The sequence below is a fragment of the Orycteropus afer genome, unplaced genomic scaffold (assembly GCF_000298275.1).
Source record: "Orycteropus afer afer isolate SDZICR_OR568_19922 unplaced genomic scaffold, OryAfe1.0 scaffold00109, whole genome shotgun sequence".
Taxonomy (NCBI): domain Eukaryota; kingdom Metazoa; phylum Chordata; class Mammalia; order Tubulidentata; family Orycteropodidae; genus Orycteropus; species Orycteropus afer.
This window is the reverse complement of record NW_006921696.1, coordinates 2,885,478-2,907,062: the sequence shown is the minus strand read 5'-3', so window position 1 is coordinate 2,907,062 and position 21,585 is coordinate 2,885,478. Positions and strand designations below refer to the sequence as shown.

Sequence of the window (21,585 nt, the reverse complement as noted above, 5' to 3'; positions counted from 1 at the left end):
TCTGTGTCTGTGTTAATTGGTTTCCCTTTTCTTTGTTGAAGAGGGTCTGTGCAATCCTTCTGCCTAGTCCGCCATCTTGCCCCGCCTCCTGAACACTTCTTTGGAAAGTGATAAATAAGAAAAAAAGATCAAAACAAAATGAAGAAAGCCTAAGATTCATGTGGGACACCATCAAAAGGAATAGCCTACATGTAATCGGAATTCCAGAATAGGAAGAGACAAAAAAAGAACCACAGAAAAAATTGTAGAAGATTGGTTGGAAGAGAACTTTCTTGGTGTGATGAAAGATGAAAATATATCCATTCAAGAGGTCCAATGAATCCCAAACAGGATAGACCTCAAAAGTAAATCACCAAGACATGTCATTATCAAACTCACCAAAACCAAAGACAAAGAAAGAATCCTGAAAGCAGCACAGGAAAACGAAAAGTTACCTTCAAGGGGCAACCAATAAAACTAAGCTTGGGTTTCTTGGCAGAAACCGTGCAGATGAGAAGACAATGGGATGGTATGTATAAAACCCTGAAAGAGAAAAATTTCCAACCAAGAATTATGTACTCAGCAAAAGTGTGCCTCAAATGCGATAGTGAAATTAGGACATTTCCAGATAAGCAGAAATTAAGGAAATTTGTTAAAACCAGCCTTGAAAGAGATGCTAAAGGGAGTCCTTTGGACAGAGAAGCAACAACAGCCAACAACTGACCATTAACACACATGGTGACATAACCCAGAAACCAACACAGCCATGGAAGTATCCAAAGTAAATAAGCCTACAAGATTATAAACAGGGAACCAGAGACATCAATGGACAAATGAGGACAACTACAAACCAAAAGGAGGGAAAAAAACTGTCATTACAGAACTTCTAAATGATAGGGAAGTCAAGACAACTACAAAATAGAATGGACTGTTCTAAACTTGGGAAGAAAACTATAAATCACAGGGTAACCTCAAAGAAAAATGATAAAACTTTACGTCCAAATAAAAATAAAGGACCAGCACAAATATTTAGCAAATACTAAAATAATAGAAACGAAGGAAGTGATAACACAATTCATAAACAAAATGAACTCAGCACAGAAAATTATATGGAACAAAGAAAGCAACACCACAGAAAAGCACATAACAAAAATAACGGCAACAAATTCATACTTGATGATAATTACATATCTGGCAAGGAACTTATCTCTAAGATTTATAGAAAACTCCAATGCCTCAACAGCAAAGAAATTAACAATCCAATTGAAAAATGGGCACAAGACATGAATAGACACTTCATCAAGGAGGATATTCAGGTGGCCAGCAAACACATGAAAAGACATGATCATTGGCCATCAGAGAGATGCAAATCAAAACAATAATGGGATACCATCTCACCCCAGCACAAATGGCAAAGTTCAATAACACAGAAAATAAATGCTGCCGGGGATATGGAGAGATTGAGACTCTTACACACTACTGGTGGGACTGTGAATTGATATAACCACTGTGGAAAGAAGTATGGCGATTCCTTAGAAAGCTGGAATTGGAGATATCATTTGACCTAGCAATCCTATTACTAAATACATATTCTAGGGAGGTGAGAGCCAGGACAGAACAGATATATGCACACCCATGTTCATTGCAGCACTATTTACAATAGCAAAAAGATGGAAACAACCTACATGCCCATCAATGGAAGAGTGAATGACCCAACTATGGTACATACACACAATGGAATACTATGCAGCACTAAAGACTAATGTAGAGTCTGCAAAACACTGCATAATATGGATGAACTTGGAGGACATTATGCCAAGTAAAATAATTCAATCACAGAAGAACAAATATAGTATTAGTTCATTGTCGTGGAAGGTCAAGGAAAGGAGGGAAATTTTCTTTGTTGGTTGCCAGGGGTGGGAGTGGAGGGGTGGGAACACTGAAAAAAACAAACAAACAAACAAAAAACACGCATTAACCCATGTCACTTTGGTTTTGTGTATTTCACTGTATATAAAATTATATTTCAATAAAATCATTTAAAAAATAAAAGTTTGAACAAGAGAGTAAAAAAAAAAAAAAAGATCCTCTACAGAATGTCTGACAATTCATATAGATAACATTTTAGTTAGTGCTAAGCACTGTGACATATGAAGATTTCAGTGTGACTGTCCATTTTTAAAGGAGCTCTGGTGGTGCTATGGTTACAGCATTAGATTGCTAATCTCAGTGGTTCAAACACACCAACTGCTTTGCAGGATAAAGATGAAGCAGTCTACCTCTGGAACGATTTACAGCCTTGGAAACCCTATGGGACAGTTCTACTCTGTCGTATAGGGTTGCTATTGAGTTGGACTTGACTTGATGGCAATGCATTTATTTTTTTTAGTCTGTTCTTAAGCCAGTTGTCAGATACATCTTTTCCTAGAAACTGTAGTTCAGTCCATGTAGGACTTGAGTTCCAAACTCCGATTCACTTCAGGTTTAGATTTTTTGATATGCAAGGAAGAGGGTTGAAATGTCAATATTCATCTGAAACAGCACAGTCTTAGCTATGCAACATAATCTGTCTACATTCAAGTGTTCCTTTCATGTTTTTTGAGAGTATGATTGTAATAAAACTTTACATCACTGGTGATACCATTTCTAGTCAAATGTTGCAGGGAGTTTTGGCATTGCCCCTAGGTCCTGGTTAAAATATGTTAAATCAAGTAACTTTAAAAAAATTGAAATCAATACTTAAGAGATAGAGCAAATCTTGTACATATTGTTGTTGTTGCTGGGTGCCATTGAGTCAGCTCTGACTCATGGCGACTCTAGGTACAACAGAAGGAAACATTGTCTGGTTGGGCACCATCGTCACATTCCTTGCTACACCTGAGCCCTTTGTTGCAGCCACTGTGCCAATCTATGTTGCTGAGGGTCTTCCTGTTTTTTGCTGACCCTCCACTTTACCAGCATGATATCCTTCTCCAGGGAATGGTCCCTTCTGACAACATGACCTAAGTAGGTGAGACAAAGTCTAGTCATTCTCACCTCCAAGGAGCATTCTGACTGCACTTCTGTCAGGACAGATTTGTTTGTTCTTCTGGCAGACCATGGTGTTTTCAGTATTCTTAACCCAACACCACAGCTCAAAAGCATCAACTCTTCTTCGGTCTTCCTTATTCATTGTCCAACTTTCACACGCGTATGAAGTGACTGAAAAATACCATGGTGTGGATTAGGAGCACTTTAGTCTTCAAAGTGACACCTTTGCTCTTTAACACTTTAAAGAGGTCTTTTGCAGCAGATTTGCCCAGTGTAATATGTAGCTTGATGTCTTGACTGCCGCTTCCTGGTGTTGATTGTGGATCCAAGTAATATGAAATCTTTGACAATTTCAATCTTTTCTCCATTTGTCATGATGCTGCTTATTGGTCCAATTGTAAGGATTTTCATTTTCTTTATATTGAAGTATGTGTAATCCATACTGCAGATCGTAGTCTTTAATCTTCATCAGTAATTGCTTCAAATCTTCTTCACTTTCAGCAAGCAAGTTTGCGTGGTCTGCATATCACAGGTTGTTAATGAGTCTTCCTCCAGTTCTTATGCCACATTCTTCTTCATATAGTCCAGCTTCTTGGATTATTTGCTCAGCACACAGATTGAATAAGTATGTTGAAACCTGTCCACCATGGGTGGCCTGCTAGTAATTGAAATACCAGTGGCATAGCCTCTAGCCTCACAGCAACACACAAGTCACCACAGTACAACAAACTGACAGATGAGTGGTGGATCTTGAATATAACCTCTATAATATTATGTTTAAAATGGTTAATCTAGAAGTTCCCCTCTTTCCACAGGAGTAAGGGTGGGATGAGGAATTCTAAAAATGTTACATAAAAGTGTCAATGCATCCTAATTTTTGCCCAGGGAAGAATAATTTCTGGGTGAAGGAAAAACTAACAACACTGGGCCTGAAACTTATTTTTATTCCCTGCAGTGCCTTGGACACAAAGCCACAGCCATCAAGTCGATTCTGACACAGAGTAACACTATAGGACAGAGTAGAACTCTCCCATAGGATTTCCAGGCCTGTATATCTTTATGGAAGTAGACTGCCTCATCTTTTTCCTATGGAGCAAGTGGTGAATTCAAACTGTCAACCTTTTGGTTAGCAGGAGAATGCCTTAACCATTGTGCCACCAGAGCTCCTGGTTTGGCCTTGAAAATAGATGTGTGATAACTGTTTGTAAACCGTATTATAAACACTACTCAATATTCAATGAACTTCTGTTTATCTTCTTTACATTGCCAAAGATGATAATTTTTAAAAATTACTAACTTATTTACATTGAAACAAATATGCTTTAAAAATTAACCTTGAAAAATAGGGACAAAGCTAGGGGCCCTAATCTATGGCATAAATAGAATATCAAATATAACTAAAAATGCACAAACAGCAGAAGATTAACTAGACAAGTGGGACCTCTTAAAAATTAAATACTTAAGCTCACCAAAAGACTTCACCAAGAGAGTAAAAAGAGAAACTACAGATAGGGAAAAAAAATTTTGACAACAACACACCTAAAAAGGGTCCAATTTCTAAAATTTATAGAAAACTCCAACATCTCAACAACAAGAAGACAAACAATCCAGTTTAAAAATTGGGCAAAAGACATGAACACTTCACCACAGAAGACATTCAACCAGCTAACAAACACATGAAGAAATGCTTATCATCATTAGCCATTAGAGAGATGCAAATCAAAACAACAATGCTATACTGTCTCACCCTGACAATCATGGCACTGATTTAAAAAAAAAAAAAAAACAGAAAAACAAAAACTGCGAGTGAAATTATGGGGACATTGAAACTCTTATATACTGCTGATGGGAGTATAAAATGGTACAACTTATGGCAAATGATATGGAGCATCCTTCAAACTCTGAAAACAGAAATACCATACAATCTAGTAATCCCACTCCTAGGTATATATCCTAGAGAAATAAGAGCTGTGATGCAAATAGACATATGCACACCCATGTGCATCACAGCATTATTCACAACAGCAAAAACATGGAAACAACCAAAGTGTACATCAATGGACGAATGGATAAACAAATTATGGGACTTATAAGCAATGGAATACTATGCACTGATGAAAAATAATGAGTTTGAGAAATATCTTACAACAAGGATGAATCTGGAGGACATTTATGCTAAGTGAAACAAGTGAATCACAGAAGGACAAATACTGTATGAGATGACTATTATAAAAGTCAAAAATAGGTTTACACACAGAAAGAAACATTCTTTGATGGTCACCAGGGATAGGAGGAGGAGGGAAGAAGAATCACTAAACAGACAGTAAACCAAACACGTGCACACACACACACACACACACAAAACCCCACTGCCATCGAGTCAATTACAACTCAGTGACTCCCATTGGATTTCCGAGGCAGTAAATCTTTACAGAAGTAGATTGTCCTATCTTCCTTCCCAGAGTGGCTGGTGGGTTTGAACTGCCAACCTTCTAATTAGAAGTCAAATGCCAGTAGATATATGTTAATTCTGGTGAAGGAAAAGGCAATATACAACATAGGGGAAGTCATTCCATGACCAAGGCAAAGGAAGTCACTAAGAGGTATGCAAGAATAAAGGAGAACTACGGTAAATACTCGAACATATACAATCCTACAACAACAGTAACAACTAACAATAATTTGTGAGTAGATATATAAGTAAGTTGTTGTTGTTGTTGTTGTTATGTGCCGTCGAGTCGGCCCCGACTCATAGCGACCCCTCCTTGGGTTTCCGAGGCAGTATCACTACGGAAGTAGGAATGCCCAACCTTCCTTCCGAGGAGTGGCTGGTGGGTTTGAACCACCAGCCATCTGGTTAGCAGGCAAGTGACTTAGCCACTATGCTACCAGAGCTCCTATATAAGTAAGTATGTATGCTAAATAGGTGTGGGAGGTGGTATAGGACTCTACCTGTGTGCTTATATCGGTATGGTTGTGGGTATTTCTACATACATATTTGTATGTGTTGTATGTATATTCATATATATAATAAAGCACATAGGTGGCACAGCTACGGAAACTTTGTAAACATAACCTAACACCTCATGGAACTGAGCCCCTGGGTTAGACTGATTGGCATAGCACAGTACATAAAGACAATGTTCTACATTCTAGTTTGGTGAGTGGTATCTGGGGTCTTAAAAGCTTGCAACTGGCCATCTAAAGATACAACTCTTCCCACCCGGAGCAATGGAGTGAAGGAAAACCAAAGACTCAACAAAGCAATTAGTCCAAAGGACTAATGGCCCACATGAATCACAGTCTCCTGTAGCCTGAGACCAGAAGAACCAGATGATGCCCAGCTATTCTACTGGCCATTTGGACCAGGAGGACCAAGAGTATAATAGAAGGTCCCAATGAGAATAGGAAAAATGTGTAGCAAATTTCCAATTCAGAAAAAAGACCAGACTTTCTGGTCTGATAGAGACTGGAGGTACCACTGAGTCTCTTGCCCTAAATCACCTTTCTAATGTGGTACTGAAGCCATTCCTGGAAGCCACATCTAAACCAATGTAGACAAATACCGTCTGTAAGGAATGTGCTCCTTAGAACAATCAACTATATGAGACGAAAAGGAAACATTTGCCCAAAAACAAAGATAAGAAAACATGAAGGGCAAGAAACTAGAAGATGGAAACAGGGAACCCAGGGTGGAAACAGGAGAGTGCTAACACATTGCAGAGATTGTAAAATATGTATGTGAATTATTAAATGGAAAACTATTTGTGTGTGTGTAAACTTTCACCTCATGTACACTACATGTTCACAAAGAAAAAAAAGAATTTCTCAGTTGTGGGTGGGATTACCCTATGGCTACACTATATATGTTTGTAACCACATATGATACACATCCAGTATGCATGTGCATATGTGTGTCCATCCAGACTTCACACATACCCTAACCCCAGGAGTTCTACAGCAGAAAAAAGACTGTAGGGTTTGGAACCCTAGTCCAGTGCTTCCTAAACATTTTAACATTTTAAGAGGTCTTTTGCAGCACACACACACACACACATGTTAAAATGTAGATTCTGATATAAATTCCCAAGTGACATCCAATAGTACTGGTCCAAGGGCGTACTTTGCACAACAAAAAAACAGACTGACAGATCCTGAAAGCCAGCAGCCACAACTGATGACTGAAACCTAACATTCTAACTTTCCTGGCCATCCTCAAATACAATCTGTCATGTCACCAGATGCCATCTATGAATACAAGAGACTGATGCTCAGTCAGATGAATCCCAGGCTCTACGTATCAGTTAGTCGGCATGTACTGTGGGCCGTATAAGGGGAATGAAGAGGTGGAAGGCATGGTCTCTTCCTTTAAAGTGCTTAAAGTGGGTTGAGCGTATGCACTTTTATACACTAAATGAAAGGACAGCAAGCATGACTAGAAGGGAATAAGAAGATAAATTCTACTGTACAGATAGGCACTCTCATGTGTTCACAGCAGGGGAGACTTCAATGGCCTAGGGAGATTACGGCAATGCCTTTGTCTTGGAGTGGGCTCCACAGAAGCAGACATCCTGAGAGAAATTTCTTAAATCATTTATTGGGAGCTGCAAGGAACCAGTAGAAGAGTGAGGCAGAGAAGGGAAGCTCAGAAGGGTTGTTGTTGTTAGGTGCTGTCGAGTAGATTATGACTCATGGTGAATAACAGAATGAACCACTGCCCAGTCCTGCACCACCCTCACAATTATTGCTGTCTGAGTGCATTGTTGCAGGCACTGTGTCAATCCATCTCATTCAGAGCCTTCCTCTTTTTCTCTGACCTTGTACTTTAGCAAGCATGATGCCCTTCTCCAAAAATTGGTCCCTCCTGATAATACGTCCAAAGTATGTGAGACCAAGTCTTGCCATCCTCACTTCCTAAGCAGCATTCCGGCTGTACTTCCAAGGCAGACTTGTTTGTTCCTTTGGCAGTCCATGGTATACTCAATATTCTTCAGCACCAGTCCTTCTTTGGTCTTCCTTATTCATTGTCCAGCTTTTGCATGCATATGTGGCAATTGAAAATACCATGGCTTAAGTCAGGCACACCTGATGTCATTTTTGTGCATAAAGTGACATCTTTACTTCTTAACACTTTAAAGAGGTCTTTTGCAGAAGATTTGCCCAATGCAATAAGTTGTGTAATTTCTTGACTGCTGCTTCCATGGGCATTGATTGTGGATCCAAGTAAAATAAAATTATCAACAACTTCAATATTTTCTGCATTTATCATGATGCTCCTTATTGGTCTAGTTGTGAGGATTTTCTTTTTCTTTTATGTTGAGCTATAATCCATACTGAAGGTTGTGATCTTTGATCTTCATCAGTATGTGCTTCAAATCCTCTTTGCTTTCAGCAAGCAAGTTGTGTCATCTGCATACTGTGGATTGTTAATGAGCCTTCCTCCAATTCTGATGCCATGTTCTTCTTCATATAGTTCAACTTCTTGGATTATTGAATAAGTATGGTGAAAGGATACCACTCTGATGCACACATTTCCCCCTTTTTAATCATACAGTATTCCCTAGCTCTGTTCAAAAGACTGCTTCTTTGTCCATGTACCAGTTCTGCATGAGCACAATTAAATGTTCTGGAATTCCCATTCTTTGCAATGTTATTCATAATGTGTTATGATCCACACAGTCAAATGTCTTTGCATAGTCAATAAAACACAGGTAATAATCTTTCTGGTATTCTCTGTTTTCAGCCAAGATCCAACTGACATCAGCAATGATTCCTTTGTTCCATGTCATCCTCTCAGTCTGGCCAAATTTCTGGCACTTCCTCATCTATGTACTACTGCACTGGTTACTTTAATTGCACTGAGAAATTCTGGGGGAAAGGTTGTCTCACCTGAGAGGTGAGGGACTTGGGGTTTATATCTCATTTGCCATCATTAGTTGAGGGCAGCTGACTGGGATTAATTCCTTATATCTGTCATGCCATACAGATTAAGGAACTCTGGTGGCAGAATGGTTAAGCTGATAACCTAAAGGTTGACAGTTTGAACCACTGAGTGGCAGGTTTCTGCCCTTCTTGGTGGTGACACTTGCTTACTTCCCTTTCAGACTCCAGGTTAAGAAAGGCAGATGGCCCTGCTGTGAAGAGAGAGAGGATCAGATCTGCAGGGACCGGTTAGAACCAGCATGGAGCCTGCTCAGGCAGAGAGGCCTTTCCACACACTGCCTTGTCCAGCTGCCCAGCTCACAGGGGATCTGAAAATCCTTTGTGGATGTGGTAAATTGGCCCAAATTACAGTTGATAATTACAAGACATTGTTGAAAATTGTTGCAACATGTAACTTTTGTAACCATTATTTTTCACTCTACATTTGGAACTCTTTGTGGAATCTGTTTGTTCTTTTACCCACTCTTCAGTTTCTTGGGAAACTCTGAGGTAAACAGGGCTACATTTACATAGCTGCACTCTGAAGGAAAACAACACATTGTTCCAAGATCACCTGGGCACTGGGGGTGAATAAGTGGAGTGGGAGAAGGAAGAAGACAGAACAGTCTTCGGAAAGATGAGGACAGCATTTATAGTCTGGACCCAGTCCACTGTCCAGCCTTCCCTCTCCCCTCCCTGCCATTATTCATCCGCTGCTCCAGGGCACTTGAAACTTTGTTCACAGAAGACTCCAGGCCTTGTCTCAGCTCCTTGCCACTCATTTTATGTGCTGGGGCTTCCCCGTCTTTCCCTTCTTCCTCTTCTATCACTGGGAGAAGGAGGTTATGACTCGTGAAATATCAACCTTGTTATGTGAAAACATATTTTGTAAATTCTCAGTTTTTGTTTGTTTTCTTTACACTTTGTAAGAGGTTTATTTTTAGTATCTTGTCCACCTGCAAGCCAAACTTCTAACTCTCCAAAATGCCTCCCAAAAGGGTGAGTTGCTCCCTTCTCAATTCAGTTCAGACTTCACAAATAGCAAGGTGGTGGTGTTGTGTGCCTGTGAGTAGATTTCAACACCACACAGGTCTGATAGCATATGACAGAGTAGAGTTGTCCCATAGTGTTCCCTAGTCTGTAATCTTTACAATCTTCTCCTGTACAGATTACAATTTAGGAAACCCTATGGGGCAATTTTAATGTGTCCTATAGGGTCACTAGGGGAACTCTGGTGGTATAGTGCCTAAGGCATGTGACTGCTGACCAGAAGGCTGGCAGTTCAAACCCACCAGCCACTCCTTGGAAGAAAGGTTGGGCGATCTACTTCCTCAGAGATACTGCCTGGGAAAGCCAAGGAGGGGTCACTATGAGTCAAATTGACTCAATGGTAGTGAGTTTGGTGGGGTTTTTTATAGGGTCGCTATGAGTTGGCTGGACAGCACACAACAATAACAACAATCTATGGAAGCAGATCACCAGGTCTTTCTCCCGTGGAGCCACTGGTGGATTCAAACCATCAACCTTTTATTTAGAACTGAGTGCTTTACAGGGCTCTTTGTACCATGTTAAATTCTGATGGTCTGTTTGCATATTTCCCCCAACCCATACCCTGTGAGCTCTTGAAGGACAGGTACCATGTCTTTCTCCCTGTGTCCCCAACACCAACACTGGGTTTTGCACCCAGAAAAACCTCCACCCTGTGTCACTGGAGGAAGGAGGCTATGACTAATGGATTGTCAGCCCTGTTATTTGAAAGTATATTTTGTACATTCTCAAAGTGTTTTTTTTTTCCTTTTCTTTACATTTTGTAAGAGGTTTATTTTTAGTATTTTTTAGAATCAGCATGTAATTATTTTAGTATATATATATAAAAAAAACAGCCATTTTCATTTTGGAAAAAAAAATCTTCCACAACTGATGAAAATTCAATAGTATAACTGGCAGCCATGGCACCAACTAAGATGAGTAAATGAACTCCCAAAGTCATTGAACCCACCAAAGTTTTAACTAAATTCACTACCCTTGGGGAATTGTGGTTTTAACTCCCAGGTTGGTCCTTCCTCTTGTTGAATAATTCCCAGAGTCTTTAGTCTTGATTTGCAAGTGTTTTTTTTTTTTTTTTTTTAATTATTATTATTATTATTAATTAGCTTTTTATTGTGATTTGGGTGAAAATTTTACAAAGCACATTCATTTTACATTCAATAGTTCATATACACATTTTGTTTTGTGATACTGGTTACATTTTCTGCACTGTAAAAATCTCACCTCCCACTTCCTTCCTGTGGTTACCCTTTCCTTGTGACTTTCTTGCCTATGCATTCCTGCCTCCCTAACATTTCTCTCTGTGCAAATGCTGCCCTTCTGATCTCTCAAGGATGATCTAAGGTGTACATCATCCTTGTGTAGTTGTTTGGCTGAGAGTTAAGCCACAGGAGTGAGATCAGTTCCATGCCCAAAGGGTGACTCGCGGCCATCATCTCAGGGGTAGTCTTGATTTGTAAGCTAAAGGCACAAATCATCCCGCTCCCATTTCACAGGATGTTTTTCCACCATCAGGATGAGGACAGTAGATGTGGTTCTCAGTTGCCTTTGTCATACTTTTCCTTTTCCTCCTGGAAATGTTTTTGTGGCAGGCCTGCCGGATGTCACAGAAACAAGACCTGAGTGAAATGCATATCACTTCTTTGCTTGAAAAATGTCCATGACTCTGAGCCCGGAGAGGATGTAATGAACACGGCCTGGTGCTTAGCCAGCGTGTTCCAACCAGTTAGAATAACAAGGCAGAGGGCACAGGATTTAACACCCACCATGGCAGCCGCTGTACTCGAGGGCATGGCATTTGATTCCTCACAGGTGCAGGGTATGAATGGGCCTCCAGCGAAAGAAAAACAAGTGGCCACAGCATCCTTCCACGTGCTATGAGATCATTTGTAAAAAGCATTTTAAAGCATTTTTTGTCTGTTTCCACCACACGGGTCTGGCATTAGGTGAAAAACATAGTGATGAAGTGCATAGAATGTATTAGAACATGCCTTCTGAGGAGATCAGGCCCTAATGAGGACTGGGTTATTAAAATAAAATTGTTTCAGTCTGTTTATTTGGAGAGTTGAGTAGATGGACAGACACATGAATTCAAGTTGGCTTCTCAAAAAAATCAAAGCTATTCCTAAAGAAGTCTCTTTTCCATGTTGACTCATGTTAGGAAAGAAGACTAGAATAACCCTTGTACTACTTGTATGGCTGAATCTAAGGAGTGAAGGAGATCATAATAAAATAAAATCTTTCAGAACTGAAACAAACATTCTATTTCAGTCTTTCATGGACAAAAAAAAAAAAAAAAAAAAATCAATCTGGCCTGGGTTTAATTTAAACCAGTTCAGATTTAGTTAAGAGCTTTTTTTTTTTTTTAAAAAAAAAAACTCTATAAACTTATTTGAGCTGTTTTTATATGTGGGGAGCAGTATACCACCTGGTAATGTACTTCCAGTACCCAAAGAAAATAAAGCCTATTTTAAATTATGAAATTTCATAATATGTTGCTTTATTATTGTTTTCTTTGCCCTTATTCCCCCTGGAATGATGGTCTGCACATAAATGCAAAGATAAAGAGGATATACAGTCCACCCTGAGAAAAAGGTCTATGTACACCAGTTTTTCATAAACAAGGCATAGCCAGTTCTGTTTTATGCATTGAAATAATGTTGTTCTGATTCTGTCTTCCCTTCTTTTGACTTTTTCATGCATACCCATCTATTCAGCCCCTGTTTTTGAAAAAAACAGAGAAGGGTTAGCTATTTATTTAGTTGCCATCTTCCCTAATTTCAGTGTATTAGGCTCAAGTTTCAGCCTGTATTCAAGGAAATGCAGTAAGAAAGCCTTGGGCAACACTGAGTACCAATGTGCTAACAGTTATTGGATAATTATATCCAATAAATCCAGGCACTATTCTACGTGGTTTAACTCACAAAATCTTCACAACAAATAACACTGCTGTTCCTATTTACAGATGAGGAAACTGAGTCAAGAGAGGTTACATAATTGGCCCAAGACTCCGTAGCTGGTAAGCTACTGAATCATTTTTAAACCAAGGAAGTCTGACTCCCAAGCCTGCCCACTTAATCACCATACTGTGCCAGAGAGATGTCCCTACTGGAAACAAGGCCATTCATGTGATGGATACTTGTGCACAAATATCCTACGTGATGATCACTGCTCAGTTTTCAGCAGTGAACCTCTTTTAGAGTTATTCTTCAATCAGTTCACTGCTAAGGCCTCATTATAGACTGAATTGTGTCCCCATCCCCTGAAAATATGTGTTGAATTCCTGGTCCTTGTACCTATGGATGTGATCCTGTTTGGAAAGAGAATGTTTCTTCTGTTATGTTAATGAGGCCATACCAGAATACCAAAACCAAAAACCAAACTCACTGCCATCCAGCCAGATCTGACTCATAGAGACCCCTCCTTGGGTTTCTGAGGCAGTATCAGTGTGGAAGTAGATTGCCCAACCTTCCTTCCAAGGAGAGTTTGAACCTCCAGCCTTCTGGTTAGCAGTCAAATGCCTTAGGCAATACTCACCAGAATAGGGTTGATCATAAACCTAATCACTTCTGACTTTTAAAGAGACCAGACTAGACACAGAGACACACATCAGGGAAGACAAATGCCATGTAAAGATTGTTCTACAAGCCAAGGAATGTTAAGGAGACAAAGAACATCTGGAGCTACCTACAAGGAAGGAATCAACTCAGTCAAGAATCTGATTTGGACTTTTAGCCTTCTGAACTGTGAGAAAATAAATTTCTGTTCTTAGAGCCATCCACTTGTATTTCTGTCATAGCATCAGTTGGTAACTAAGACAGGCCTCATCTCTGAAAACCTCCTTTCATGATCCATTTACTGTTACCCTTTTCTTATGTCACCCACCATATCTTTTCGATATGGAGCCAGTATCTTTTGGTGTCAGAGATGGCCATTCCTCATCACATGCTTTCCAGTTAATGATTCCATGCTCCCTTGCCAACCTTATCCTCAGTGTTTACCTATTAGATGCCAGGGATAAATTGTGTAGACTGAGGTCCGACTTGACGGCACATAACAACAACAACAACAATGAAGTATCAACAGCCCTCTCCCTCTTAATATTTCCTTTTCCTTTCTCTTAATTGATTTGTAACTAGGTAAAGGCTTGATTGAATGAAAGTAACATGTAAGAATTCAATCTTCAAATTCATTAATGAACGCCTTTTAAAATACCTTTATTCACTCTATAGTACTCATTCATTCATTAGACCACAGCTAGATTCTGATGGATTCCTGACCTCTCAGAGCCCACAGACTAATGGGTGAGAAATAGACACGGACAGATAAATTACAATAAGGCATGAGTGATACCAAATTGAGGTACAACAAAAGTGTGCCAGGAGAATTGAGTTGGGGTGAGTCACTTTGAACTGGGAAGAACTCAAACACAGAAGGTGACATTTGAGCTGGGTCAGGGAGGATAAATAACAATTCTTCAGGGAGAAAGGAAGGTAGGACTAAACTGGCAGAAGAACAGGCGATAAAGATTAGGCTGTATGTTAAATAAATGTGTGACCAGAAAAGATATGGAATCTCCAGAAGACAGACTGCAGAGAAGATGGAGTATACTGCACAGGAAAGAGCTAAAACTAGAAAGGAAGGTTGGGGCAAAGCAAGGAATTTGTATAGTATCCTATAGGCAATAGATGAGTCCACAGAAGACTTGGTGCAAGGATGTAGGATCAGATTTACATTTTTAAAAAGAAAACAGGTGACTCTAAGAAAGATGCATTTGAGTGGGAAGAAGCACATCTCTCCATCTTTAGCCTTCTCCAGACAGGCAGGTTTTCATTTTATTGTTGTTGTTAGTTTGAATTTATCAAACACCCACTATATACCAAAGTGAGATGAAGTCTGGCCATTCTTATCTAGTTCTGGTCATCTCCTCTAGTCATCTCACCTACTTTGGTCATGCTATTAGAAGGGACCATTCCCTGGAGAAGGACATCATGCTTGGTGAAGTGGAAGGTCAGTGAAAAAGGGGAAGGCCCTCAATGAGATGGACTGACACAGTGACTGCAATGACGGGCTCAGGTGTAGCAAGGATTGGCTCACAAACAAGCAGTGTTTTGTTCTGTTGTAGGTAGGGTCACTATGAGTTGGAGCTGACTAGATGGCACCTAACACTAACAATACCACTATATGCCAAGGAGCTCTGGCAATGTAGTAGTTAAGGCATTTGGCTGCTAACGAAAAGGCTGGTGGCTCAATGGTAAAAATTTGCAACTTCATGACAGTGAATTTGGTTTGGTTTGTTTATTTCATTATACACCAGGTATTGTACTAAGTACTTTATGTGAATTGCCTTGATGTATGCTTGGGTTTGGAATGGAACCTTAGGAATTATGAAAAAGTTATTTTTGCTGTTTTCTGAGAGGTTTCCACTGCAAACTTCTTACAGATGAGGCAAAAGGACCTGTGTATTTTTGTCTATTTAGGATATTTATATCAAAATATTTGTTTTTATGCCTTTGCCTTAACTGAACATACCACAGAGGTGGGGCAAATCTTGGTGATGAGGAATTGGGATTGACTCCTACTGATTAGAGCCAAGAAAGGTGCACCTCAAGGGCAACAACTCATCAGTTGTCCCAGAAACAGAGTTTCTGCCCTTTTGTCCTCCTAGCGACAAACTCCATCCAATATATGGGCTTTGAATGCCAATTCATATCAGGAAATGGCCATGAGTCATTGCATAGCTTTCCATACTGACCCAAACTCTATGCGGCTATTAAACATGGTTTCATTTACATTTTGGGAAAAGGAAGTTACTGAGTTAATTTGGGACATAGAGAAAACAAGGATCTGTAAGATTTTTTTATGTGTTTTGTATTCCCAACTCTTCTCTCCTGGGTGTAATAGAGAGAATAATGGAGAGGCTGCTATTAAGCTATTGAAAACAGAAAACAGTTTGTCTACCCAGATGGGTCCTGCTTTGAAAGACAGGCACACCTGGTCTGGTTTCCTGTAGCCAGCCCTGCAGTTCTTACACCTGGCTTCATGCAGGCACAGAAGGGGAGCCATTAGCCAATTAATAAGCTGTGCAATTCCAGGCTGACCAGCCCCCTCATGCCATCACCAGCCTGGTGATTGCATACCCACAGGAGACTCTCTGCTTCCTCTTAAGGAATTGAACATTAGCGTTTGCCAGAAGCCAGGCAACAAGAGAGGAGGTCTTACAGTGGGTTCCAACCAGTCACAGATTGCACATTTTAAAAATTGAAACAAGATACTAAAAGTTGGATTGAATTTTCTGCATTTCCAAAATCCTTTAAATCCTAGCCACAAAATTATCTATTAATTTGAATGCCTAAACACAATTGAAAGTTTTACTTTGGTGTCAAATGGAAATCTTTCAAACTAAGTTAATTTTCAGATGAGACCAGAATAGAATGAGAAAGAGGGCCCTAGGGCCTGAGGACATTAGAGTCCTGTGATTGGTCTCATCATTGACACCCTCAACATTCCCATGTTTCATATAAAACTTCCCATTGTCTCCGCATAGACCAAGCTCTCCACATAGAAGATGATGGGGCTTTCTCAGGGAAGTGCTACTACTGGCTCCCTCTTTATTTCAATTTCCTTCCCCATATGTGCCCAGGACTCCATACTGGACTTCTGCCCTCATACTTCCCTCTAAATATACCTCAGTAACTTCCTGTTTCCTTTTGTAAAGAGGCTACGTAGAAATAGACATGCATATATATCTTGCTTGTTGGTTTTGGCCTTTAAGAATATCATCCCACAAGATGTTATTTAGAGAGTTGAGCAAATTAAACAGTTAATAGCTGCTTAGATACTACACTTACTCTAGGGACGTATAAGCTTTAACATTCTTTAAAACTAAAAGGTTCTTCCTAATGGTAATATTTTAGACATCACAAGTAAATGAGAGGGGGTGTTATTTCTGACCAAAGAAGCCTGCTTTACATTTATGGGTAATTTTGTTAGATGAATTTTCAGTGAAATGAAATAATGGAATCAAAGGATGTCAGAGCCAGAATGAAGGTCATCCACTGCAAAGCCATGATCTTTGAGGAGAGAAAAAAAGACTCAGAAAAATGAAATGGCTTGACCACTTTTAGCAGAGGTGGTTGTTTGTCCTCCATTATTCTTTCTGCCCTTCTCTCTTGATTAGCTGGGCACAGGGACACCTGAATCACGAGTACATGTCTTTTTCTCCCTTGTAGCTAGGTATGCTTATATACTTTTTTGGGCGGTTCAAACCCACTAGCCACTCCTCGGAAGGAAGTTTGGGCAATCCTACTCCCGTAGTGATACTGCCTCGGAAACCCAAGGAGGGGTCGCTATGAGTTGGGGCCGACTCGACAGCAAGTAACAACAACAGCCAATGGGATGCAAATAAACGTTTGTATTGGACTGCCTGGAAGAGTCCCTCTTCCCTTCTTCTATCCTGTTGCCTGAAATACTGACTTGATGGGTGTAGACAAGGAACCATCTCAGACCATGACATGGAAGTCTTGTGGTTTCTGGTATGCTCAACAATGATACAGCAACAAAGTAGAAGGAGCCTGGGTGTCTGAAACTGTGGACCACGTGAAGTTCCAGCCTGACTGTTTTGTAAACTTTTCATGTGTGAGAAAAATAGATATCTTTGTTTAAGCCACTATTGGTTTGTTATTCTCAGTCAAACCTAAGTCAAACTGCTGCAAAGGTAGCCTAGAAAAGTACTAATTAATTAGCAATTGTATGATAGCAGAGGGCAGGATGGGGAATTGGGCAGGACCTGACTCTAAAGAGAGAAAATTTTATAAATACTCAAAGTCAGTGGTTCCCAAATGCTGATCCACAAACCAATTACGTCAGGAAGACCCTGGCAGAAGCTCCTACAAATGCAGATTTCTGGGTCTTTAACTGGATATTTTGATTTAGCAGGTATTCTATGTACCCAAGAAGTTACATTATTTAAAATGCTGCCCATGTAATTCTGATATCTAGACATGTTTGCAAAGTGTCTACTCTAGAGCTGTTCTCTGTTGGGGAATTCAATCAGAAGCACCAGAGGAGTTTTTTTTCCCTTTTTCCCCTGCTACAGGCAAGAGAAAGAGGGGTAATATGAGTATTCTGAAATCATTCCTCAGACTATTTGGATACATCTCTCCTTTTTTCTGTACCCACAGAGAGCCACACAATGGTCACCTAATAGATTATTGTCTGTCAGGTTCACCTTTAATTCAGACAAACCCACAGTGATATAATTGCATATGACTATTTTTTCATGGGAGCTCTGGTAGCATAGTGCCTAAGGCACTTGAATGCTAACCAGAAGGCTGGTGGTTCAAACCCACCAGCCACTCCTCGGAAGGAAGATGGGGCAATCTACTTCCGTAGTCATACTGCCTCAGAAACCCAAGGAGGGGTCGCTATGAGTCGGGTCCAACTCGACAGCACATAACAACAACAAAAACAATTTTTTCACAGATTACATTTTCCACGGGAAGTTAAGCCACTTTCAACATGCGTTACTGCTCAATAATGAATCACAAATGTATTTGTGACAAAAAGAAATACAACTAAAGTGCAGAAGGAAAATGTGTTTTTAAAGATTCCAGGGCCTTGTGCATCCGAGATTAAATTTCTTGGTTCTTGCAGAGATCTGCAAGGTCAGCAGATTTTGTCAAACAGCTGTCATCCAAAGTTGACCTAATAATACTTGGGCACATCAGCAGGTTCTACTGGTAGCAAAGTTACGGGGCACGTGAAAGCATCTCCAGAAGACAGAACGTGGCAGGTACAGGGCATTTGCAACAGCAATGAACAGAGAGGGATTACACTAAGCAGCATGTCCACAACAAAGAAATCTTAAGATTCATCTTTATGGTGACATATGCAGGACTCGTGCACACTCAGTTCTCTCACCTTCTTTTGGGGAAGCTAGAGGAGGAAGGCCTTCTACAGGAGGAAGGCCAAGATTCACTTGACTGTTCATAGCTCTTAGCAAAAATAAAGCAAAACAAAAGGGAAGATCCATTTTATGATAAAATTCACAAATGAATGCAAGGATACCAAAGATCTAATTCTAACTGGGTCACTGGCTAACCAAGTTTGAGTCTGGGTAAGTCACTTAATCTTTCGGCTCTTTAATTTTAATTTGTGCAGAGTCAAGGGGTCAAACTTGGTGAACTACGAAATCCCTTTTTGTTGTACCATTTTATATTTCCCTTATAGATAATTATATTAAATGCAAGTGAGTAAAAGGTAAAACGTCTATCAACTATATATTTCCTTTTACTTAAAAAAGATAAAAATTATATATCCCAATAGAAAATCATTAAACAGATGTATGCACACATTTGTGTGTGTGTTTGTGTGTGTGTACATGCACATGCATACACTCTCCAGAACTTGAATTTCTGGAAACTGGAAACTGGAAACTCTTAGTTGCCTAATCCCTATAAGCTCTCATAGCATCCTGTTGTCCCTGCTGAAAGATTCCATTGTGCAAATATTTAGGCTAGAACTTTTAAACATCCACGAACGCTTATTTCACTCTCTAAAGTAACATCATCTAGAGAGCTGAAAGCATACTGAGTCTAGTTGCTTACTGATGTGATAGCTATGGACTTTCACTAATGGGTGGTCTCTGAGACCTAATGCTATGCTTACTGAAAGTCTTCTGCATTAAGCAGAATTGCAAAACTCTCTTTCCAGTTGTTATTAAAAAATGGTCTTGAACCTATTATATGACTCGATTTTAACTCTTCTCCCTCCTCAGGTGATCATTCCAACAATAAAATTCTCACTTCCTGAACCTTCCTCATAGCCCAGCTACAAGCAATCCTTGACCCAGAGGCCATAGTTAGGAAAATATGAAATAGAGACGGGGGCTCTCAGAAGTCCAAGACAAGTCATAGATCTCAGAACTCCAGTGTGTTAAGTGCCAGTGGATCTTAGGGAAATGGGGAGAAAAATGCTCAACTTACTTCATCCACACGCCCAACAGCTCCATAGATCCTCGCCATTTGTCCAATGAGGTAGGGAAACCGCTCACCAATCTCTTTCAGTATTGGAAGAAAACTATTCAACGCCACTGGTTCATAGCCTGCAATCTCTATGAGGATGTTTAGGATGACATCATTATGGGTCGAATCCTTCAAGTGCCCAATTAGGAATGGAATACACTTCTGAACCATCTACAAAAAGAAAGGAGAGGAGGAAAGAAGGAAGGAGAAGCAAAGAGAAAATTAAATATAATTAATTAATTTCTTATTAAGTTGGAGTCAATCTCGAAAGCAATTTTTTTTGTTGCATTAAATTTGAGTGCACGAGTCCTGCATATGTCAACATGACATAACTCTTATTAAGTCAGAGTCAATCTCAAAAGCAAATCTTTTTTTTTTTTTTTGCATTAAATCTGAACTCAACACATTCTATAATGATAATCCTCATTGGAACACAAGCAAATCTCCCAAATTTGGAAGTAACATTTACTTTAGAACACAGACAGTTTTCAGTTTCCTTTTTTTTTTTTAATTGTTTTATCTATGTCTTGCTGTTGCAGAGTGAAGTTTCCAAATTACTTAGATATTGCTATTCATAAACCAAGTCTGATGTGTTATGTCCTCATTAGGAGTCAAATAGTGATGTAATATTTCCTCCAAACCACTGCAATTAAAGGACAATGTAAGTATTGAGAGATCTTCACTAATATTAATCAACACCTTCAAATTGGAAATATATGGATTGGGAATATTTAATAATAAAACTAAGAAAGCAAGAAAGAGCTACCATATTTTCTTTACTTTTCCATTTGATTACAAAAACATAATAATAACACAAAGAAAATTATTAAAGTAAAATGATTTCCACCATTGTCCTACCACTCTAATATTTCTCTCATGATTTTTAATACTTTTATGAATATTAAAAAAAAAAACAACCCTCACTTCTATTGAGTTGACTTCAACTCATAGCAACTCTATAGGACAGGCTAGAATTGGCACATATCATTTCCAAAGCTGCAAATGTCCACAGAAGCAGAATGCCTCAGCTTTCTCCCAACGAGTGACTGGTAGGTTTGAACTCCTGATTTTTGGTTAGCAGCCCAACGCTTAAACCACAGTACCACCAGAGCTCCTTTTTATATGTTATGAATATAGGGATATGATAGTTAACATTAAAGAAAGTATGATTTATGTGTGTATGTGGACTAAAGTCACTTTGCTAATAAACAGATTGATAATGAATTGTTTTGTCTGCTAAAATACAAGAAGTAAAAAAAAGCAACCAATGGAAAACTGAGTAATAAAAGTAAAAATAATTTGCACATTATATTTCCCATATTTCTGTTATCTTATTTGCTTTGTGTTTTGATGACTTATTTTATTTTATTTTTTTTTTTTGGGGGGGGGAAGTAGACTTTCTCCTAATGATTCTGCGAGATAGCCACCACTGCCTTCTTTTCACAGAGGCTCGAAAACAAGAAGAAACTTATGCAGGGTCCCGCAGTGAAGGGCCCAGCCAGAAAAGCCTACCTATCCCACCTCGCAACACCACAGTTCTAAGGTGGGGCCAGTGTGGAAATGAGTCAGCCCCAGGGTTACA

General features: G+C 39.5%; 1 protein-coding gene across 1 annotated transcript in view; it reads right to left on the bottom strand.

Annotated features, from left to right (window-relative positions):
* VEPH1 (ventricular zone expressed PH domain containing 1) overlaps nucleotides 1-21,585 on the bottom strand; it is a 407,512-nt gene that overhangs the window by 243,720 nt on the left and 142,207 nt on the right. The window contains exon 5 of the mRNA XM_007943547.2: nucleotides 19,965-20,174. Coding sequence (XP_007941738.1) covers nucleotides 19,965-20,174 — 210 coding nt within the window. The remainder of the gene's footprint in view (nucleotides 1-19,964; nucleotides 20,175-21,585) is intronic.